This window comes from Manis pentadactyla, chromosome 6, assembly GCF_030020395.1.
Source record: "Manis pentadactyla isolate mManPen7 chromosome 6, mManPen7.hap1, whole genome shotgun sequence".
Classification (NCBI taxonomy): domain Eukaryota; kingdom Metazoa; phylum Chordata; class Mammalia; order Pholidota; family Manidae; genus Manis; species Manis pentadactyla.
Genome location: NC_080024.1, coordinates 142,300,543 through 142,325,634, shown reverse-complemented (window position 1 = coordinate 142,325,634; position 25,092 = coordinate 142,300,543). Strand labels below are relative to the sequence as shown.

At 38.7% G+C, this 25,092-nt stretch overlaps 1 protein-coding gene across 1 annotated transcript in view; it reads left to right on the top strand.

The window, feature by feature from the left end:
• The first annotated feature begins 3,853 nt into the window (after positions 1-3,853).
• The window catches only part of LOC118928902 (collagen alpha-1(I) chain-like), a 148,289-nt gene continuing 127,050 nt past the window's right edge, over positions 3,854-25,092 (top strand). The window contains exons 1-3 of the mRNA XM_057504341.1: positions 3,854-4,374; positions 4,835-5,291; positions 22,053-22,203. Of these exons, the coding sequence (XP_057360324.1) occupies positions 3,854-4,374; positions 4,835-5,291; positions 22,053-22,203 (1,129 nt within the window). The remainder of the gene's footprint in view (positions 4,375-4,834; positions 5,292-22,052; positions 22,204-25,092) is intronic.

Genomic DNA, 25,092 nt, shown 5'->3' with positions numbered 1-25,092 from the left:
TGGCTGCCTGGCTCCCTCCCTGGCTCCCTCCCTACCCCGCCCTCTCTCCCACCATTCCTCCCCCTTCCCTCGATCAATATTGGCGATCTCAGGGAAATCATGAAATCGTATTGGCTTCTTTGTGTATAATTTCATTGGGCTAGATTAAAGCAGATTTTTCATGTTGTTTTTCTAATGGTGGTTTGAGGTTTTGTATTTCAGCCCAAAACCCATTTAAAAGGAAAATTAATGTGCCTGTTTAGTAAGCATCCTAATTTTACTGAATTAGGTTTGCATGCCCTTTCCCTTTCTCTCTAAAAAGGAAAAGTATTTATTTTCTACTTGAAGATAATTTTAAGAATATCAGTACTAATAAAATTTTCAAGTATGTTTTGAAATATCTCTCCTGTTTCTTTCCCTGTAGTTCTTTAACAAAATAAAAAGGAAGAATTGCTTTCCAGTTGCCCCTTGTTTAGCACACATACTCTAACCTTTAGAAGTTCTGCGATTCTGAGTATTTCCTTTTAACATGAAGTTTTACTCTTGTTTTCCCCTCCTCTAAGCATCTGATTCACAAATAGACTGTATAGAAATGTACTAGCGGGAGTGCTAGTTCATGACTTTTAGAATCTGGACAAAAGTTGCCCGAGCCATTTTATCAGTAGCAGGATACCCATTTCTTAGCATAGCACATCCATAGGTATGATTTTCTTCAAGACCAAACACTTAAATGTGTCAAAAGAAGCCTTTTAATAAAATGCAGCTTTGACAACAAATGTAAGCTCTTGCAGTGTAAAAGAAAAAAAATCTGAACTTGAATTAGCAATTGCAGGAAAAGACTGGAAATGTTTATTGTCAGAGCTTTTCATATATGTGCTTTTACATTAAAATTTCTTTTGAGGCTTTGAGAGGTAAAGCATAGTGAACCTTTAATTAAAAGCGACCCTATAAATTATTTTAAAAAGTACAAACAGACCACAAATAAACCCAGTCTGGATAACGGGCCCAACAGCTTTGTTTTTACTAAACAACAGTAACGGCAACCTAAATCCCTGGAAGAAGGGGGCTGCTTATTTTCACCCAAATGTTCAAAATCCTGAAGGTTTCGTGTTGGTTAGAACACATTTCTGCTACAAGTAGGTTTATCAGAGCAATACAAAAACACATAATGGTGGGTTGATTTGGACTATTTTATTTTTGTCTTTCCCCAAACCATCTGGCGTGTGAGTGTAGGGGTATTGATCAGGATCTGTGAGCTGCAGACCCCATGCCAATCCATAGCGTTTCTGGCAATCAGCATCGCCCATGAATTGCAGCTGTCTGTGCAGCTCCCGAAGAGAAATCTTCAAAAATGTACCCCCCTTATCAAACACATCATCCGTTCAGGGGTAAGTCAATATCATTTCTTTGTCCTTCCATGAGCAAGGATTATGCAGGAGAAAGTTTTTGTTGTCCGTTGTAGCTGCTGCAGCGCCTGCCTCCCCCCGCCCTTTTTTTTTAAAGGAAGGAGAGCAATTTTCTAGCCATTGAATGGTAATGGTTTTCCAGAAAGGCCTCAAGCATTTACGTGAATCGGACAACAAATGCTGTTTCAATATTGTGGGGGAATTTTAAGAGGAGGGGAACATTCTTATGTTGCTACACACAAATAATAATAGTGATAATAGAGGGTTCCTTTTAATGACGGAGAATTTTCAACCCTTTTCTCGGAGCCCCTTGGTGATGAAGACACCGCGAGTGTCTGTGATTACAGTTGCAGATGGACGGTGGGTGCTCGTGGCGGAAAAGGAGCCTTTGGAATTGTGGCTCTCTTTGATATCTCCATTAGCTTCAATTTTCTTCTGCCGGAAAGCTCGGGCTGGATGAGTACAGAGGAGAAGAAAACTAAAACCGAAGCCCAGCCCCGCTAACTCCCTTTGGCCTCTCAGCTCAGAAATTCTCTGACACTTTTCAGCTTACAGTTGCATCCAGAAAAATAAAAAAAAATAATAAAGTTTTTAAAGTGGTGAGGCGGAACCGTTCCCTTATGTCTTCCTCCTCCTCTGCGTCGATCGAGTTAAAATCAAAATCGAAAATGTCAGGTTAGCAGAGCCGGCAGGAAACTGCCCTTAACTTTTTGTTTGACAAAGTACACTTTGCGCCGCGGTGGGGGAAGAGTTGGAGATTGTTAGTGTTCTTCCCACACTCAGGAGGTCTCTTAGGAAAAGAAAAACGAAGCTTCAGGGTCCCCGCCTGTCGGGATTACGTTCTCTCGGAGCCCAAACCCAGTGGATTCGAAGACAGGGAGCAAAGCTGCGGGGTGACCCAGCGAGGCGGCCGGGCTGGGGCAAAACACACCACAGCCTCAGTAGTCCGGGCGCGGGGAGTGGGCGGGCTTGAGGGAGGGAAGACGGAGACCCCACCCCAAAGAGCGTGGGCACCTGCTCCCGGGGTCGCGAGGCTCCAGAGGCAGCGGCAGCCGGAAGCCCGAGCCCCGCAGAGCTAAGCGGCCCAGCGCGTCCACCTGCCCGGCTTAAAGAAAGCCATGGACTAGGTCTGCCGATCGTCCCCCTTTCACTCAATGATGGGGGACTGTTGGAGTTTTGTGTCTCAGGGTCACACACACGTTTCAGTTCTTTTCCCTCCCTGCCTTTCTGGGTTCCCTGGGCCACCCCCGTGCGGGAGGAGTTTGGGCGGGAGTGAGTGGGTCCCCGGGCGTCTGATCCCGACGGGAGGTGACTGTCCCCGGGCTGGGCTTCGGGACTGCAGCCGCTGCCGTAGCATTTTCCTTCCGCCAACCTTGGGCCCCACCGCAGAATCTTCTCGGGGCACCCTTTTCGAGTCTGTGCATGCGGCTGCTACCACTGCGGAAGCTGGTGGGAGAAAATTTGAAATTTAAAAAAGTGAGGGGGATTTTGAAGATTGGAACCTTAGAAGATCAGAGCGCTGACTTTTTTTTTTTGGAGTTGGGGAGAGGGTAGGCACGAGCATGGCTCTCGCAGAGCAGTTTTCTTTGTTTTTTGTTTTCTGAAAGAACGTTGCACTTTTAAGAAAACAATTTGTTTTCCTGAGAACGATTTTTCTCCCCATCAGCCGTCAGTACCTGTCCCATTATTTCTCTCCCCCAAAGCCCTGAAACCTCTGGTTTAAGATGTGTGGGTTTTCTTTTTAACAGGGGGTTTCCAAAAGTACAATTCAAGTGTGCCTAAAATAGAGTTTTTCTCTTCTCCAGTTGTCATCCCAGAAAAGAAGAACTGGCGTGAGGTCCTTTTGTTCAGGCCAAGTTGTGCGTGAAATCTTTTTGTGTCTTCTCAAAGGGAAGGCAAAAGTTGCAGTTGATTTAAAAAAGGACAAATTTAGCTCTCTGAGAGTGGAGCTGTTTTCAAGTTGCCCTGAGACACTAAGCCCGGGCATGGCTTTTAAAATTTATTTTCTTAAAACGACCATTTATTTGCTCTGGATATAACCATTTTGATTAAGGATTCAATATTGTTTAGGCATTAATGCAAATACCTAGCACTTCCTGTCTCCATGAAAATGGGAAAGTTTTAAAATCTTTTTGTGTAATTTCATTTGTTTAGCGCTCATGAAAAAAAAAGTACAGAGCATTAAAAAAAAAGTTGGCCAGATTTTTAACTTGAGAAATATTATTTCCTATTTCAAAAGTTATTTGTATTTGAAAACTAACAAAACCAACCGATTTAAAATACGCGAATCAGACCTTTTTTTTTTAAAAAAAAATCACGATTTAAAAAAAAGATTCATCAAGTATCAGCTCCCAAAAAATTTAAATAACCAAGTGAACCTGAGCTGATCTTTCAAGGTAACACGATCAAAAGTAATAGAGCACATTCAAATTATTTTGGGAGCATTTTATTTTCGGAAAATCAATTCGATGCCACTTTTTAGGAATTTTGAATTGTTTCGCTTCCGAACGTGTAAGAAAAAGCAACTGCGGCCGACCGCAGGGTTCAGAAGCGGCCGTTTGGGAACTGTGAGGGCTGGGGTCGCTGGAGAGGGACCCGATCTCTGTGGGCCGCTGGAAGCAGCGCTTGGCCGGGCCTGGCCAGGCACAGGTGGTTTGGCTGCTCGCAAAGAACCTGGGCTCAGACTGCGGCCCGCCGCCCGGGCTGAGAGAGCGATGCCGGCGGCGCCCCTGACTCGGGAGAGATCTGAGCGACCTGTTGGCCTCGAGGAAGCGGTATTCGCGCGGGCCGGCGCGGCTCAGGGCCTGGCGTCGAGGCCGCGGGCGCGGGGTGGCCGCGCGGGCGGCTCCCCTGGCGGGCCGCACCCTCGTCTCATCCTCGTTCCTGCCCCCACCAGCCCCGTGGAGCCGGGCTTCCCCGGGGCCCGAGCCCCGCCGCTTCTCGGAGAGGGGGCTGAGCGGCCCCGCGGCTCGCGAGGCGGAGGGAGCCGGTCAGGATTGATGTCTAAATCAATGCCGTTTCTAGGCGCTTCCCTCTGCTCCTCTCCATCTTCCTCAAAGGCAAATCGCCTCCCGAGGGTGGATTTCCTCTCCCCTAGCAAAGTCAGCGGGAAGAGGAGGGAAAGCGCAGCCCGCCGCGGGCACCGAGGGGCAAGAGGATCTGGAATAAGCACCCAAAGGGAGCGAAATTGCAGCCCCGGGGCCGGGCCTCGGCGGAGGGCCCTGCTCGCTCCCCCGCATTTTCTTTACACGCGGCCTGGCGCTCGGGCTCGCGCCGCTCTCCCAGCCGGGAACAGGGTGCGGCCTGCGCCCCGTCTGCCCTCCTTGCTCCCAATGGTGCCCCCAATTTGATGGGATCTGGAAAGGGTGACCCCTAGTCTCCGACGCCAAACCTGGCCCTGTGCAGGCAGGCCTGGCTGCTTCTGATTTAATTATTCACTGATGAATTAGCTGCAACTGTCGCGAAAAGTCGGCGGCGACTATTGATTTCGGGCGAGTAGGGGGTAGGGAAGGCGCGGGGCCGGGCAGGAGAATCGCCCCGGCCCTCGGGCGCCCTGGACCCGGCGACCTCGCCGCCAGGCCTGGTTTCGCCCTCGGGCCCGCTCTTGCCTCCTTGGGAGGAACCGGAGGGGAGCTGAAGACAAAGGCAGGGCCGAAGGCAGTAGCTGCTCCGGGCCCCGCGTTCCGCAGGCGGAAGGGCGCACCGGGAGCGCTTCCGGTCTCCGCACGCTTTCCAGCGCGGACCCGGCGGCTCCAGGCCCAGCCCGGCGAGGCTCACGGGCTTGTAAGGCCAAGCGGCTCCCCTCCCAACGCCGCAGTGCGACGGGCGACCGGGCCACGGGGCCACCGGCCCCTGGCACTTGTCGCCCTCCTCGTGGGCAGGGTGAGTCACGTTTGGTCATTTATGGTGAGTTCCCGCCGCCGGAGCAACAAGGCCTGGTGTCCTCGAGCCAGGAGCCAGCAGCCCCGAGGACAGTGGATGCGATTTCCCTCTCCTTTGTCCCAGAATTGAGGAGGGCCATCTGTATGTCCTCAAAACAAGGAGCAGACACAATTGTGATGTATATTGACACAAGAATGTAGGATTTGATGTATTCAGATAGAAAAGCAGCTGCTGCTTTTTTGTATCTGTATCAGAAAAGCATTGGAAGCCGGGGATAGGCTTTTGATACATACGTTTTATGTGCTCTTCTTTGGTCTTCTCACCTGGCTTTCCATTACAATTTGAAATTACTTTTTATACTACACTTTATAAGAATCATAAGTGATACATGAAATTTACAGGCTCCGTAGAGCAAAAATATTAAGGTTAAAGCTCCTCATCTGTGATGTTTCACTTTTCCTCTCTTTTTAAAAGTATTTTTAAGTATTTACTGTCTTCCTTTGTTGGTGAAATGTGCTCTTCAGACTTTGTCCTGGAAAGAGTTGAGAACTGGCTCCCTGGAGATCAGATACAGAGTCAGAAGGGGACCCTGGCACTCCATTGCTTGCTTCATAATCCATGGGGCTGAGTATAGGTCACTGAACACAAAGTGGCCTTTCCTCTCTTGCTTACTGAGACGGTTTAATGGATTTTGTAATGGTTTTCCAACTATCAGACTGGGAAACCTGATTGGGGCTTGGTGTTCACAGGAACCAAGCACAGTATGCTATTTGGAGTTCTTTACCGCATCTGTATAAATTGGTAACGAGAGTGAATTCCTTAGAGTAATTCTGAAACATTCATGTTTCGAAGCACCATGATTCATGGCTTATAATTTTAAGTGTGGAAAGTCATTAAATTTTTCCATTTAGTTGATTTTGGACTTGGTGCAAGGCTTTTTGAAAGTCTATTAAATATTCTGTATACATTTGTTACAAAACGATGATATTTGATTTGGACACAGTTTTAGTATTAGTTCCCCACCCCTTCTTTTAAAGCATGGGATTTTGGGGGAGGAAGGAGTGAGTTTCCGTGGATTTAAACTTCTTAATTAGGTGGAGGTGGGGAGAGTGGTGCTATTTAGTATTCTCAAACCAAGTAGGGTGAGACAGAGTCATATTATTAAAGCAAAGATTTTTGTGTCATGTCTGAACATAGTTTTTGCCTTTGCACATGCTGTTCCCTCAGTCCTGAACTGTTTCCATCCCAGCACACCTGGTGAACATTAGCTCATATCTGAAAATTCAGATGCCATTTTTAGACTTCTTTTAAAAGCTATTTGCATGTCTAATTTCCTTTTGAAAAATTTTTTTGTACTGTTTTTCATGCTCATACTTTTACATTTCAATTATTTTAATACAGTTCCTATTTTAAACTTTTCAGAAGAGTTATTGCTTCATTAAATGACTTACTACTTAAATGATACCACTCATATGGTAACTAACACTATGAAAGGTCATGGCACACTTTGGGAAATGATGTCTAACCCTGTGTTAGTTAATAAAATTAAAAATTGACTCTTGCATGAAGAAGAACAAACTGTAAAGTATTATACAGAAAATTGTGATGACCAATTGCTTCATTGATTTATTTGTTCATTTAAGAAACATTGAATACCTCTTAATATGCCTATTAGAGTTTTTGGTTGCAAGCAAGAGAAACTGATCTAAACAAACTTAGGTAGAAGAGAACTGCCATGGAAGAAACCAGGTCACTCACAGATCGATAGGAATGTAGGAGATTCAAGCTTGTAGCCAAGAGAGAATGGAGCAGGAGCAGACTCAGGGTCACGCCAAGCAATAGACTGGCTAGGGAGCCTCCATGGACACTGTTATTGCCATTGCGGCTGTCTGGAGTAACTTCTGTGTTTTCATGTTGCTTCTTTCTACAATAGCTAATTGGGGGTGTCCTCTCCTCCAGCAAATACCAGGATCCTAGCTACCAAACAGTGAGAAGGGAGGGCACTGCATTCCATCTCTACTGCACACTTTAGGGAGTCACTTCCAAATAATAAGTGTGTTGGATGGTGGGCAGCAAGCAGAAAACAAAAAACTCCCAACAATGTATTACCACATAGGTGCTATATGTTTATATTTTTTTGTATAAAGGAGGGAAAAAAAACGCCTGATGAATGATTCAGAACCCATCACAAAGTAATGGGTTTAGTTTCCCCCTACTTTTTTTTCTTGTCCTCTTTTGGGTAGAGTTGGATGTTGGTCGGGAGAAGTTAGAGATTACTGATATGGTGGGTGCTGTGTCTAGTCCAACCTCAAGGTCAAGGATGTGGTGGAAACAAACGCTGGGTCTCGAGGCAGCCCTGTATCCCAGTCCAGTGTTCTAACTGTCTGGCTGTGTGACTTTGAGCTCCCTCCTCCTGTAGATAACTCTCCAAGGTCCTTTTCATGCTTCAAGTCTGATTTGATGTGGGTTCCCTTTAATGGAATCTTTATGATGATTGGGTTAATTTCCTGAGGGCTTATTTTTAGATATCCCAAATCTGAATCCAAGTAGTTATGGGGCTTATAGCCTTAAAGAGCTGTTTCTAATGGGATAAATTTGTAATGATTAACTTCACATTCTGAAAAGCTTTTAGGATTCTCTTTTTCAAAAGTCAAACTTTCTATTTTTTTCTAATTCCTAATGATCTAGTTCAGTGAATGAGCTTGTTGCTCTCAGTTTCAAACTACATTCTGGTAATTTGCAACTAATTTTCAAAAAAAGAAAGGCAGAAGGAACAGAAGGCGGAATGCGAGAACAAATTGTCATGATTGAAGGTTGTTGGTGAGATCAGAATTGCTTCAGTTATGTCATTTTTTGGTGCTTACTACACATTTTTGACTGAGGTATTTCTTTTGAAGAGAATTTTAAGTTTTATGTGAAAGAAATTATTTGTTGGGGTGAAATCCTTATTTAAACCCTGTTTTTTAAAAGTGGAACCATAGTGATATTTACTATATCATCAAAGTGACCTGACTGGGAAGATGTGGGGACAGTCTCAAGGGTCATGTTTAACATTAGGTTTGTTACACAATATAAGCAAACAGTAGCAACCCTAGATATTTCGTATTCTTGGTATTCTGGAAAAAAAACTGGGTGTCAATCAAATGAATGCGTAGTAAATCAGGGTCACTTGCCTTTTAAATGAACCCTCTGTATGACCCATTTTAAAAGTAGGTAATCTCTTGGAAAACCAAACAATCATTTAAAAATCATACACTTAGAATACTGATTTCTGTGTCTTGGGGTTGCTTATGGTAGTGGGTGGTTGGGGTGGGGTGGGTGGAGTGAAGCAGGCAGGGGGGGCAGTTACATCCATAGGAATTTGTTGAGTTTACTGGGCTAAGGTTTTCTCCTTGGCATTCATTTTATACTGGTCTTTTAAAATTACATTCATCTCTATGACATTCATCCTTTAATACTGTGTTTATAAACTTTCTGGGTGAAATCCACAATAGGAAGTGGATTTTATGTTGCAACCTGAGTATGTGTATGTATATGCGTGTGTGTGTGTGTGTGTGTATGTTATTTATTTGTAATATAATATATTATTTCATTTATAATATAATTTATTTATAATATAATATATATATATTATTTCAGGAGGAAAGACATCTTTTAAAATGTTCAGCTGCAGCCGAACTTGTATTTGGAAATAATTACTAAAATATCGAGCCTTGTCTGATGGTTCCGAGATATGTTATTTTCTTCTCTGTATAGTGTTTGTTTTTCTTGTTTTTAGTGTGTGTCATCTGAAGCTTGGTGTTGTTATTTGTGTGTGAGGTTCATGGGCTGTTTTAGCTAATAGGCACTGGGGGATGCCATCCTGAAGGGAAGTCTCTAGTGGCCTGCCATGGGGCTCTTGATCCTCTCTGGTTCAGTATTTTTTTTTTTAAGTCTTATTGAGGGTTAGAAGGATTGCTCATCAAATTTGTAGGTGACACAGAGCTAGCAGCCATAGCTAATATATTGAAAGGTGAAATCAAGATTAAAAATGAAATATGACTGTTGATATAAATACCGTGATGTAATTTTAAAAGACCAGTATAAAAGCCCTTTCTTGAGGCTGAAAAATAAAAATCAAGGGAGGGTCCTGGGTCCTGACAACAATACATGTGAAAAGTTGGGGGTATTAGTTTACTATAAATGCAAAATGATCCCAAGTATTATGCTGCATAAAAAAAATGGAATGTAATTTTAGGCTTCAGTGATAGAAATCTGACATAAAGCTTGCAACAAAGATAACAGGTTCCCTGTATTCTGGGCTGGACATTTGTTTTAATATAGACATTGATAAGTTGATATTAGCAGGGACCCTCAGGATGTGAGGGAAGAGGAAACCATGCATTATGTGGAAGAGTTAGAGCAAATGTTTAGCCCAGAGAAGAGGCAAATGATGTGGTACATGATTGCTACTTCAAATATTTGCCTAACTGTCACATGGCAGAGAGGGCAGAGCAGTTTTCCCTGCTACCCAGGGCAGAGTTAGAACCAAAGGGTAAAAGTGACAGAGGAGCTGACTTTGTTTCTAATAAGTAAGGTTGTCCAAGAGTACAGTGAGTTGCCATATGAAGGAGTGAATTCTTCATGCATGGGAGTATTCTGCAAAGGCTGGGTGACTGGCCAGGATGCTGTTAGTAGGGATTAGCTGAATTAGGCAGTGGATTGAAATAAATGATCCCTCTGGTTGAATTCCAGAATTTGCTGACTTACATATTAAAAAAAAATAATATCGTGAAAGTGATTTTTCTATAGATAGTTTTAAGAAATAGGTTAATGTTAATATTAAAACTTGTAAGAATTTTAAATATATATGGTATAGGATTTTCTATCTCAAAGCCCTGCAAAACCATTCCCTTATTTGTGAAAACTACTTTATTTCTTGTCTTTATTTTAAAAAGTCTATGAAAATCAGTGTTTTTTTGAATCTCATGTTGAAATAACCTTAACTGAACTTATATGAGATGATTTCAATCTTTATCCCATTTAGAATGAACATTCATACATACCTCTGCATAAATATTGTTTTATTATAGGGTACTGTCCATACCCTTGTGGGGGTTATGTAATGTATGATTTTTGCCATTAACACCTTTCAGAGATCTGAAAAATCAATTCTAAACTATCTATCCCCAAATGATTTGGTAAGGGATTGTTATTATTAACTATCTCGTAATTAGATTGTTCTTGTTTTCTCAGGGTAACTTGAAACCATTGGCTAGAAATTTAGGCAATAAACTACATTACTTCTCCATACTAAAATGATTTTCAAGAACTATTATCAAGTTTCTAAAACTTGTCACAGAAGGAATTTGTTCTATGAGCCAATTTATAATGAAGCGATAAGTTGCTTAGCTGTTTTAATTTTTTCCATATATTTTTTTATGAAGAGGTCAGTGGCAAAAGTTGTCAGTGTCAAGGATCTCCTTCCAAAGCATATTTCACATTACTTAAAGCTGGCTCTAGGTGACAATATTACACTTTTTGGTACTAGGTGGACAATTTAGTAGGATCAGTTAATTAATGACTTTTACATATCCTTTCTATAACTATTATTCTGTAGACATTTTTGAACACCTACTGCAGGCTGACCCTAAGCAAGGCAATAGTGTTACAAAGGTGAATGAGATGAAGACAGTAGTCTAAATATGCTCATACACTTATTTGATCCTCACAGCAACGTGTAAGATATTATATTTGTAGGGCAGATATTATTATTCCCATTTTAAAGATGAAAAGGGAAGTTAAGTGACTGGCTTAGGGTCACCCATCCAGTAAATGGTAGAATAGGACTTGAATCCAAGGCTTTCATTCAGAGTCTACTTATTTTTCCATCATATTAACATATATTGACAACCTGTTGTTCTCTACACAAAATGTATCTTCTCCTCACCCAAATCTATCATAGATACTTACTTTTACTTGGCTGCTGAAAATATGTAACCACTTTTGTGTTTGGAGGTTGTACTGTGAAACGAGTACTTGTTACTGTGAGAACCCAAATGCCCAAACTCTCTTTTCCCATCCCATTGCAGTTGGGACTCAGGAACACCAACTAAGTTCAGTCAGTAAGTCATACCTTCCTGGAGGTAAGACACAGAGAACGAAAGAGTCGGGGCAGCCTCGGGTTCATGCTGGTGAAGGTGGTGCACATTCTGTGTCCAGCAGTGGTATCTTTATCAACCGGGTTGATTCTCTGGTTGTGATTTCTTATGCCTAAACTTTATTGATTTCAGACCATTCTCTGGATTTGGTTCTTATTCCTTTTGTTCTGTGAGCCATTTGATTTCCTTTCACTAAATTTGTCTGAAAAGTTAGCTTGAGTCAGTTTCTGTTCTTTTCTTTTTTACAGTTAAAGCATTTTTTAAATTATCAAATGTACATCACAGTGGTTCACCAGTCTCCCTCATCCTCCCCACTCCCCCTACCCACTCTCCTCCCCCTTGTTAACCACTAGTCACTTCTCAGTGTCTATGACTCTAATGCTGTTTTGTTCCTTCTGTTTTGCATTGTTTTATATTCCACAAATAAATGAAATCATATGGTATTTATCTTTCTCTGCCTGGCTTATTTCACTGAGCATAACACTCTCTAGATCCATCCATGTTGTTGCAAGTGGCAGGATTTCTTCTCTTTTTATGGCTGAATAATATCGCATTGTATCTAAGTACCACATCATCTTTATCCATTCATCTATTGATGGACACTTAGGTTGCTTCCATATATTGGCTGTTGCAAATAGTGCAGCAGTAAATATAGGGGTGCATATATTTTTTGAATAATGGATTTTGTTTTCTTTGGGTAAATTCCTAGGAGTGGAATTACTGGGTCAAATCGTATTTCTATTTTTAGTTTTTTGAGGAACCTGTGCTTCCCACAGCTGTTGCACCAATTTGCAGTCCCATCAACAGTGTGGGAGGGTTCCTATTTCTCTGCACCCTCGCCAGCATTTGTTGTTTCTTGTCTTGGATAGTGGCCATTCTAACTGGTGAGGTGATACCTCATTGTGGTTTTAGGTTCTGTTGTTTCCAACTAAGAACTTTGAGTAGAAGAGGTCCATTTTATAGATGAGGTAGTGAGAGTTGGTTAGTTTTTAGACCTGTTTTGAAGAGACTAGTGACAGAATTTGTTGAGGGATTGTATTTGGAATGTGATAAAAAGAAAGGGATCAAGGATGCTTTCAGAATTTTTGGTCTGAATAAAAGAATAAAGCTGCTATCAGTTGCAGTTTTGTTTTTATACAAACCATCCCCCAAGTGGACAAAAGCAACAACCATTCGTATCATCTCCATTAGCTTGGGCTTCTCACAGCATAAGGCTGGGTTTTGAGATGGAGATCTCCGTGAGGGTGGAACAATCCAAGAGAACCAGGCATAACCTTTTGTGACCTAGCGGCAGAACTCACCTAGTGTCACTTCCACCATACTGTGTGGCTAGAATTATTCACAGGCTTATCCGTATTCAAAGAGAGGGGACCCTGGAACATCAAAGAATTTGGAGCCCTGTTTTAAAACTGTCATATCACTAATTAGGGAACTCTAAGAAAGAATTTGAAGAAAAGGGAAGATGGGGAGAGGAACAAGTTGAAGGAGGGAGATTGTGTGTTTGGACGTGTTTAGTATAAATGCCTATACATGTTCAGGAGGAGATAATGGATAGGCAATTAGATATGTCATAAGTTCAGGTGAGAAATTGAGGCTAAATATGAAGTTAAGAGCTGTATGTGTGTACATGGTATGTAAAACCAAGGTACTGTTGAGGTAGGTCATCTGGAGATGTAGCTTATGCCTTGAAATCAGGGAGTCTGATACCTTCAGCTTTGCTGTTCTTGCTCAGAACTGCTTTGGCCATTCAGGGTCTTTTGTGGTTTTAAATGAATTTTAGGATTTTTCCTATTTCAGTAAAAAATGCCATTGGGATTTTGATGGGCACTGCATTGAATATATATAGATCATTTTGGGAAGTATGGACGTTTTAATAGCATTAATTCTTCGAAGGCATGAACATAGGACTCTTCCATTTATTTGTCTCTTTTAAAAATTCTTTTGTCCTTGTTTTGTGGTGTTCAGCACACAAGTCTTTTACCTCTTTTATTAAACCTATTCATAAGTATTTTATTTTTTTTGATACTATTGTAAATGGAATTGATTTCTTAATTTTCTTTTCAGATAGGCTGTTGTTAGTGTATAGAAACAACTGATTTTTGTATGTTGATTTTGCATCTTGTGATTTTACTGAATTTTCTTATTAATTATAGCAGTTTTTGTAGAATCTTTAAGGTTTTCTACATGTAAGATCATGTCATCTGCAAACAAATCGTTTTACTTCTTTCTGATTTGGATTGCTTTATTTATTTTTTCTTGCCTAATTGCTCTGGCTAAGATTTCCAGTACTATGTTGAATAGGAGAGGTGAGTGGGCATCTTTCTCTTGTTCTGTATCTTAGAGGGAAATTTTCAGCTTTTCACTGTTGAGTATGATGTTAGCTGTGGACTTTTTATAAGTGGCTTTTACTGTATTTATTTTGAGATCAGTTCTTTCCATTCCTAATTTTTTGAGAGGTTTTTTTTTATCATGCAATAGTGTTGAATATTGTCAGGTGCTTTCCTTGCATATCTTGTGATGATCGTATGATTTTCATCCTTCATTCTGTTAGTGTGGTATATCATGTTGATTGATTTGCATGTGTTGAGCCATCCTTGTATCCTAGGGTAAATCCTACTTGATCATGTTGTATGATATTTTTAATGTGCTGTTGTATTCTGCTTGCTAGTATTTTGTTGAGGATTTTTACACCTATGTTTATCAGGAATATTCACCTGTAGTTTACTGGTTGTACCTACCTGGCTTTAATATAAGTTTGAGGTTAGACTCATATAATGAGTTTGGAAGTGTTTCTTCTTCCAATTTTTGGAAGGGTTTAAGAAGTATTGGTATTAATTCTTCTTTAAATGTTTGATAGAATTCACCCATTAAGCTACCTGGGTATGGCATTTTCTATGTTGGAAGTTTTAATTACTCCTTCAATTTCCTTGTTTGTTATTGGTATGTTCAAACTTTCTATTTCCTGAATCATTCTTGGTAGGCTGTATATGCCTAGGAATTTCTTCATTTCCTCTAGCTGGCTTTAATATAAGTTTGAGGTTGGACTCATATAATGAGTTTGGACTCATATAATCAGTTTAATCATTGTATTTTACAGCTCCAGGATTTCTATTTGGTTCTCTTTGTTGGCATATACTCATTCATAATAGTCCCTTTGATCCTTTTTATTTCTGCATGATCAGTTGTAATGTCTCCTCTTTCATTTCTGATTTTATTTATTTGCATCTTTCTTTCTCTAAGTCTAGCTAAGAGTTTGTTTATTTTGTTTTTCTTTAAAATCCAATTCTTGGTTTCATTGATTTTTTTCAAAATGCTTTTCTATTCTTCATTTCATCTATTTCTGCTGTAATACTTATTATTTCCTTCTTTCCCCTAATTTTGAGCTTAGTTATTTTTCTTTTTTCAGTTCCTTGAGGTGTAAATTTATGTGGGTTTTTTTTTTGAGAGCTTTCTTCTTTCTGAATGTTGGCATTTATTACTGTAAACTTCCCTTTTAAGTACTGCTTTTGCTGCATCTCATAAGTTTTGATATGTTGTATTTTCATTTTAATTCTCTTTTTATTTGACTTTTGACAATCTATAACATGTCTCAGTGTAACTCTCTTTGGGCCCAACCTACTTGGGAACTTTTGGGCTTCATTAATCTGGATATCATTTTCCTTCCCTAGATTTGGGAAAACATTCAACTATTACTTCTTTAAATAAGCTCTCTGCCCCTTTCTCTATCTTTTTCTTTCTGGGTATCCCATAACACATATATTGATCCTTTTGATGGCTTACCAGACATCTCATAGGTTTTCTTCATTCTTTTTCATTTTTTTTGTTCCTTTTAGTAGATAATTTCAAATGACCAGTATTTGAATTCACTGATCTTCTGCTTGATCAAGTCTGTTGTTAAAGCTTTCTGTTGATTTTTTCAGTTTAATCATTGTATTTTACAGCTCCAGGATTTCTATTTGGTTCTTTTTTATGGTTGCTATTTCTTTATTGAACTTCTCATTTTGTTCATATATTGTTTTCCTGATTTTGTGTAGTTGTGTTCTCTTGTAGCTCACTGAGCTTCTTTAAGATAATTATTTTGAATTTGTTAAATAGTTCATGGATCTCCATTTCTTATGGTTTAGATAGTGGTGCTTTATTGGTTTCCTTTGATGGATTTATATTTGCCTGATTCTTCATGATACTTGCGCCCTGCATTGGTGTCTGTGCAGTTAAAGGAACTGTCACCTCTTTTCATCTTTTACGATTGGTTTCATCAGGTAAAGACCTTTTCCTGCCAGGTCCCTGCCTCCAGGTCTGCAGTTTAGTGGGCCAAGCCATGGGGCTACTTCTGAGTCTTCAGTTGTTTCTGTGGTTGGTGGTCTTGTTATGGGGTGTGGGATGGATGGTAGGGCTGGTGGCAGGACCTTACACAAGTGAGACTGGAGTTGTGTCCATAGCAGAACCGCACTACTTGAAGATTAGAAGCCTGAGTCTTTGGTCAGTGGGCCTGCTACAGAGGCATAGGTCTGCATTCTCAACGTGACTTTCCTCAATCTGGAGCTACACTGGGATGCTATCTTCTTATCTGGATCCCAAAGCTCCCACAGAAGCACTTTTGTCCATAGATAGTTGCCAAATAAGTATTTCTGTGGGAGGATAAGGACTGAGGATATCCTATTCTGCCATCTTGTTGACCTCCACTAAAAAAAGAAAGCCACAGTCCCCTTTGTAATCCCTGGAAACTACTAATCTGTTCTCTATTTCTATAATTATGTCATCTTAAGAATGTTATGTACATAGATTCAAATGGTATGCAACCTTTTGAGATTGGCTTTTACTCAGATTAATTCTCTGGAGATATATCTGGCTTGTGTATATGAATACTTTTTCCTTTTTATTGCTGAATAGTATTCCGTGGTATGGTATACAATAAATATTGTAGTTATTTATTTTATGAATAAAGCTACCATGAACATACATGTGCAGGTTTTTGTGTGAACATATGTCTTCAATTTTCTGGGATAAAAATTCAGTAGTGCAGTTGCTGGGTTGTCTGGTGGTACATATTTCTAAGGTGGCTCTATCGTTTTACTTTCCTACCAGCAATGCATGGATGATTCAGTTTCTCCACATCTTCATGAGCTTAGGTATTGTCAATATTTGTGTAGTAATGTCTCATTGTGGTTTTAATTTGAATTTCCTTAGTGACTAATGATGTAAAAAGTCTTTCCATGTGCTTATTTACCATTTGTATATACATTTTAGAGAAATTTCTGCTCATGTCTTTTACCCATTTTCTAATTGGATTGCTTTTCACTGTTGAGTTTGAGAGTTGTTTTATATTCTCAATGGTAATCCTTTGTCAGATAGGTGGTTTGCAAGTAATTTTTATTTTCTCTCTCTTACATAAGATCTTTCATAGAGCGAACATTAATTTTGATGAAGTCCAGTTTATGGAGTTTTATTTTTATGGACAATGCTTTTGGTTTCAAAGCTACACTTTGCCTAGCCCTAGATCTATTTTCTCACATATTTTTCTTTTCTTAATGTTTTATAGTTTTACATATAACATTTAAATTCATGATCCATTTTGAGTTAATTTTTATATGAAGTGTGAGGCTTAGAACAAGGTTCTTTTTATTTTTGTTTATTTTTTTGCCTATGGATGTCTAATAGCTTTAGCTCCATTCATTAAAAGGCTATATTTTCTCCATTAAATTATATTTGCACTTTTGTCAAAAATTATTTGGGCCTAAATATATGGATCTACTTCTGAGTTCCCTATTCTATTCTACTGAGTTATATTTCTATCTTGCCACTAATATCAGTCTTTATTACTGTAGCTATATAATAAGTTTTCAAATTAGGTAGATTAATTCCTTTTCATTTGTCTTCCTTTTAAAAATTGTTATAGGTATTTAGTTATTTTGCTTTTTCATGTACATTTTTGGATAACCTTGTCTGTATTTTAAAAAGTCTTGCTGGGATTTTGATAGAAATTGTGTTAAACCTGTATATAAATTCAGGAATAATTGACATCTTTACTATGTTAAGTCTTCCAATCCATGAACATGGTATGTCACTCAATTTATTTTTATCTTTTTTGATTTATTTCACTCTGATGTATAGTTTTAAATATACAAGTCCTATACACATTTTATTACATTTCCTCTAAGAATTTCATTTTGGGGAATTATTATAAATGATACTGTATTTTAAATTTTGGTATCTATATTCATTGCTATCTGTAGAATACAATTAATTTTTGTATGTTTAACTTGTCTCCTGCAACCTTGCTGAACTCACTTATTAGGTTTTTGTTGTTGTTGGGCTTTGGGATTTTCTACGTAGACATTCATTGTCATCTGCAAATAAGGACCGTTTTATGTCTTCCTGTATAATCTGTATAAATTTTGTTTTTGTTCTTGGCTTATGGCACTGGCTGGAACTTCTAGCACTGTGTTGAATGGGTGTTAAGAATTGACATCCTTGCCTTGTTCCCAATCTTAGAGAAGAACATATTCAGTTTTTCATCATTTATTGTAATGTTAATTATAGATGCTCTTATCCAGTTGAAGAAGTTTCCCTATATTCCTGTTTTATAAGAGTTTTGTCATGAATTTTGTCATGATTTTTATGCATTGATCGATGTTATCAAGTAATTTCTCTTCTTTTGCTTGTTAATACAGTTACATTGACTTCCTAATATAGAACTAGACTACAGCATCTCTGGAATATATTCCACTTGGTTGTTGTGATGATTAGTTTTATGTGTCAATTTGACTGTGCTAAGAGATGTCCAGATCACTGAAAAAACAATTTCTGGGTGTGTCTGTGAGAGTGTTTCTGGAAGAGATTAGTATTTGAATTTGTGAACTGAGTGAAGTAGATAGCCCTTTGAAATATGGGTAGGCATCATGCAAACCATTGAGGGCCCAAATAGAACATAAAAGACAAAGTAAGGGGAAATGCACTCTCTCTGTGCTTGAGTTGAGACATCCATCTTCTCCTGCCATCAGACACTGGTATTCCTAGGTTTTCAGACTTATACCAATGGCTCCCTCCCACCCCCTGCCACCCCACCCCAATTCTCAGGACTTCAGATTCAGACCAAATTGTAGTTTTCCCATTTCTCCAGCTTGAAGGTGGTAGATTGTGGGATTAGTCAGTCTTCATAACCATGTAAACCAGTTTCTATAATAAACTCCTGTTATATACTTACGTATATCCTATTGGTTCTGTTTCTCTGGGGCAACTCTAACATAGTCATGTATATAATTCCTTTTACAGACTGCTGAATTCTATTTACTAATGTTTTGGTAAGGATTTTTGCATCTATGTTCATGAGGGATATTGGTCCAAGGTTTATATTTCATATTGCTTTTGTCTGGTTTTGATATTAAGATAATACTAGCTTTGAAAAATGAATTGGTAAGTTTTTACTCATTCTGGAAGAGATTGTTGTTCTCTCTGTTTCCTCTATTTTCTTTTTCCTGCCTTCCTGTATATTTTTTGAAGTGATTAAAATTCTTGTTATGGGTTTCTTTGAGTTATATTATTTGGGGTTCACTCTTTCTTGAATCTTTAGGTATATCTTTTATATTTTTATTTATTTATTTTTGACAAGTAAAAATTGTATATTCTTAAGATATACAATATGATATTTTGATATATATGTGTATGTATATATATATACACACACACACATTGTGAAGTACATATATACACATACACATATATGAATATATAACAGTGAAATGAATTAACATGTCCATCACTTCCCATAGTTACCATTTGTGTGTGTGTGTGTGTGTGTGTGTGAGATGGGAATACTAAAGATTAACTCTTGTAGCAAATTTCAAGTATATAGTACAAATATTTTTAGCTGCAATCACTATGTTGTATATTAGGTTTCCAGCATTGCCATTATTTCTTCACATACTTTTTCACAGTTTGTCCTCTTCTCTCCTGGGACTCTAATTACATGAATGTTAACTCTTTTCGGTATAGTACCACACATCCCTGAGGCTGTATTATTTTTCTAGTCTACTTTACTTTTGTTTTTCAAGCTGGATAGTTTCTATTGTTCTGTCATCTGCTTCACTGATTTTTCTACTCCTTCTGTTTTGCTGTTGACCCATCAATTAAGTAAAAAACATATTTTGGTTATTTTATTTCTCATTTCTACAATATCTACTTGGTTCTTATTTATATTTTGTTTTTGCTGAGAATATTTGTTCATTTGCTTTAAGTGTGTTTTTAATTGCTAAGGAAGGATATTTATGATGAATGCTCTAAAATATTTGATAGAATACATATGTGAGAAAATGTAAGTGAATACTGACTATACAAATACAGTATATTTTGGGGTATTAAAAATACAGAATTAAAATGCATGATGAAATAATAGATGGGACATGGATTGGTATGTTGAGTTAAACTTCTAATTCCATAACTTTTCTTGGGAAGTAGGGAAGGTACTGATATTTTAGATTGTGTATCATATCAGTCATATTTATTTCAAGGAATTGGCTTATGTGATTGTAGGGACTGGAAAGTCTGAAATTTGTAGAGCAGGCTGGCAGGCTGAAAACTCTCAGGCAGTTGCTAATGTAGTCTTGAGGCAGAATTTCTTCAGGGTAACCTGTTTTGCTCTTAAGGCCTTTCAACTGATCAGATGAGGCTCACCCACATTGTCAGAATAATCTCTTTCCCTTAAAATTAACTTTAAGTGATTGTAAATGTTAACCCAGAATACTTTTGCAGCAATACCTACATTCAGTGTTCGATGGGATAACTTGGCACGATAGCCTAGTCAAGTTGACACATAAAACTAACCATCACAGATCGTAATAAGTCAGGAATACTGTTTGTATTCCTTAAACTGATCACTACAAAAATGTATAACTAACAGTCTAACATAGAATGTTGGATAATAAGAAATACTTGTTTAAAATAAGACAAAGAAAGTGAAGAGGGAAGATAAAACAGGTGGAACAAGAAGTAAACAAATAATATGGATGACAAAAAGTAATTATGTGTTACTTATAAGAAATACATCTTAAACATAAAGACAGAAAATTGAAAGAAAAAGGATAAAAAAATGTATAACTAATATTAAACTAGACTTCCGGGAAAAGTATTAAGTGGATAAGTAGAATCTTATGATGACAAAACAGTCAGTCCAGTAGGAATGTAAAACAATTATGAATTTATATTCATCTAACATAGCTTTAAATTAAAAAGTGAAAGTTGACAGAACAAAGAGGAAAAACAGATAAATACACAATCACAGTGCGAAACTTTAACATGTTGCTGTCAATAGTGTAGACAGACAAAAAAATGAAAACCAGAAAATAGAAAGCCTATGGAAAATCTAAACAGCATGTTAAACGAACTTGACTTAATTGACACACATAGGTTCCTGCACTCAATAATAACAAGAGTGCATCTTATTTTCAAGTACACATGGAATATTTACCAAAATTAAATGTATTCAGAGACCAAAGTCAAATCTCAACAGATTTTGGAATTTTAATCATTCAGAACATCTTCTCTGACCACACAAAATTTAAGCCTGAAATCAGTTATAAAAAGATAATTAGAAAATTCTCCAAAGTTTTGGAATTAAATGCTTTTAAATAACCTTGGATCAGAGAAGAAATTACAGAATATTTTAAATTGAGGATGTTAATGGAAATACAATTTATTAAAACTTGGGCTAGTGCAACTAAAATTATGCTTAGAGATAAATTTATAACAAAATGCAAATCTTAGGGAAGAAAGACTGAAAATAAGTGATCTAAATAACCCCGTCAAGATAGCACAAAAGTAACAGGAAATTAAACTCAAGTAAAGAGAAGGACTAAAATAATAAAAGAGGAAACCTGTGAAATAGGATTCAGAGTGGGCCTTCTAGGATATTTGCTATATCTAAATATACCTATTTGGGGCAATTTTATATTTATTTTTCAATCAGAAAAAAAAGATATAAAGTTAGAGTCCTTTAACTTGATATGGTAGAAAGACTGAGACATTAGGATGCCTGGATTCTAGTCAAAGTTCTGCCATGAACTAACCACATGACCTCTTCATGCCTAACTTTTATCTTTCTGTCAGAAAGAACTATAATACCCAACTTATTTGATAGGATCTTAGTTATTGTATGGGAACAAATCAGAAGACTAGGTGGAGATTTGAGCCTAGAGTCCTAGGTTCTAGCCCTGCCTTTTTTACCAGCTCTATGCCATAAAGCCACTTAATTAAGTGTCTCTTTTCATCTATAAAATGAGAGGATTATATTCCCTCCTAGTCTCCTGCAGTAAGAAGTAAGATGTAAGTATCCCCATTTCACAAATAATGTGCATCAGATACAGAAAGGCTAAGTCATTTGTCAAAGGGCACAAAGCTTATTGGTTAGGGACAGAACTAGAAATAGATCTGCTCCCTGGGCATTTTTCTCCCTTTCTTTTTTTGATCTATTCATTAATTTGGTCAATATATAAACATTTAAAAATTAGTGCAAGATATGCTTGATAAAAAAGTGACCATCTACATGGTATGATCTGAAGGGCTGATGGTTTCTGAACTTTTTGCTAAAAAATGAGTCTTTCCTTGGCCTGCCTTGACACCTGAAATTTCCGTATCTTCTTATTTCCATAAGTTCAGCCACAGAAGACTTTGTGAAAAAAGAGATGCCATGCTGAAAAGACATGTACCATCCTCCATTGGGATTTCAGCACCAATGCTTCAATCACACTGTTGTGGCACAGAGCAGCACCTAAGGGAATGGAGCCCAGCAAAGATGTTTTCAGGTATTATTGTACAAAAGCCGATTTTTGAGACATGGCTACTGTGATTTATGGGAATTAGTGTCTTACCTTTGTTATGTATGAATGAATCTTACAAGTCTTTCATTGTGATATCAATGTAGATCCTTAATTTGAAGAAACAACATCGTATAATAGGAATGAATTTTTAAAATTCTGCAGTATGTTTTCTCTGTGAAATGGAGACCTTTATTCAAATGCCAAATGCTTCTCAGTGTCTTTGGTCATTGTTATATAGTATTACAACTGTTTGCACTAATGGAGCTGGGTTCTAGAAATTAATGTGTATTAGGAAGGCATAAGTGGGAAATAAATACTGAAGTGACTCTAGAAAAGAAGCTGTTTGGCTGATTTGTAGACTGGGGGTACTAACATAGATATGGAGAAGGAGATGAGGGGTAAGGAAAGAAGTTAGCCTTACTCATAGGAAAGGAGTTTAAGGCTGTTTAAAGATGAGAGTAAATGGGATGGATTTGACTTACTGAGTTTTTCCAAATCTTTCTGATCTGGCATTTGTGTGAGTGTTTTTTGAATTTTGATCAATGTGTCTTCTCATAATGTATATGCCAACATTGAAGTGTTCCCTGACCCAGCAATCCAAATTCATGGAATCACTTTAAGGAGACAGGTTTCTAACCATGCAGCTATTTGGCTACATTCACATCCCACTTAAGAGTATTACTTGGATTTAAGATAATCCTCAGAGGATTTTGGTTCCATTAAAAATTTTGAGCATAGGATAGATGTAATTCTTCATTCCTCATTTAATAAGATATAAAGGGAATTGGGTGCACACACAACAGTACGCTGAAATTGCAGATGATCAGAAATATGGATAATGCATTCAGACCAACAGAAATACAGATGGTTTACAGAAATGTGGTTTCTGCTCCCCTTTTTCAGTCTGATAAAAAAAAGACTCTTTTTTTAAATTTGTATTACAGAAGATAATTTGTACTTGTCAATATTCATAAGGTGCCATGAAATAGTATTACTGACTCCTGTCTTGCAAGTCAGGGAAAAGACTTTGAGCACTTCCAGTGGCAAACACTGTGTAGTTGCTTTGAAGTTCAATTAAATGAAAGAGAAAGACCCTGTTTTTGTTGAGTAAGGAGACAAGTCTAAACCCCTGGAAAAATGTAAAATATTATATACTAAATACATTGTATAGTAATCATAATTGCTGGCATTTTTGTAGCATGTTAGTTTTCACAGTAGTTTTGCAAGTATCTTTTCATTTGATCCAAGCCATGTATGGAGTGTTTCCTATGCACTGCACATCATAACATATTACCTCATTTAGTTTGAGAACCCTCTGAGGTACTGTTATCTTTCCAGATAAGATCCTCCTGGCTGTTCTGAGGGTAGTCAGAACAAGTTTTGGAAATGGATTAGGAAACAGGCTCATGGAGCTTAAAAGACTTCTATAGAATCATCTGACCTAGTCTTCTTAACCCTTTCTAACAGGCTAGTCTACACTGATACCAGCATGTGAACCTTCTGATGTTTAATGTCCTTAATGTACTGTCTTTTACTTCATTTATATCTTTATCTGTGTCTATAGTCCAATACTTTGTATTGAAAGAGGTAGGATATGTTGCAATGGGTTTATTCAATAACTGGTGTAGCCTCATAGATTCAGAATGAGACATGGAGGGAGGATTACCCACCCAGATTTTGAGAGGGCAGGTCGATATGATTAAATGAAAAACTTACTTAAGAAACTTAAGAAACTTGCCTTGCTGTCCATTCTGGAGCAGTCTGCCTAGGCCATATTGTGATGTGTGTAAGCATGGCTATCTTGGATTGGGCACTTGGAAATAAACTTGGACACAGATTTTCATGCAGGAAGTTTATTGCTAATGTATTCAGGAAGGACATCTGTAAGGTAGTGCAGAAAGCAGGATTGGGTAAAGGGAGAAACCCACCTGTACTTCTGTGCTAATGGGGGCCTCAGCTAATTCTACAGGGAGCTCTGGAGCTGGGCTAGTCCTTCAGAGTAATCCCATATTGAGGCATAGGGGCCAGATCTCTGTATTCCTTCAAAAGCCAGTCTCTGACCCTAAGTAGTCCCATAGGAGGGGCCATCATACCGGATGAGGCAGAGCCCTGCAGCTGAGAGCAGTTCCCAGTGAGGAAATCAGCTGTGAGTCGCCAGCACCCAGAATTCTTAGCAGTGGGGGCATGAGTGTGTCAGTCCTGAAGAGGGGATCTGGGTTGAGCACCTTAGTGTGCTCTATAGTCTATCCCTTGTGCTGCTTAAATCCACTTCCTTTTTATAATAAGCTCACTCTGTCCAGGAACATCTGTTGAATTTTGGTTGGGTTTATATCCTGGGAACTTAAAAATGAAGGTTGAACAGCTCTTGCTGCTACAGTTTTTCTCAAGGTTGTAACTGATATTCCTTATTGCCCTTCTTTACCATTCATTCAAAATTCCCCTCAACACAACAAGCCGTGCCCTTCTGCTGCTCTTGATGGTTTGTCTCCCAGAGGGCCTAGCCCCTGGTTACTGTGCCCTTCCTGGGTAATGGCTGCTGTTCTTATCAATTTACCATTAAATGGTAAGCATGGGGGCATCAAGAGACTCCACAGTGGACCACCTAATTGCCAAACACACTCTTCCCTACTTCTGCTGTGAGGCACAGTGTGGCTCCTCCCGTGGCCCGGAGTCAGGTACCCTTGCCAGTATGGCTTTCTCCTTTGCTCTATTGCCCATCTCTTGGTGTGAGGATCTGAAAGTAATTGGCTTGCAGCTGTAGCTTAAAGTTCAAAGGGACTCTTGCTGTGCCAGGTAGAAGTATTTCTCCTTTGAGAATTAGGACAGTTAGACCCACAGAATCTAAACTTGTGTGGATAGGAGGCATAAATACCC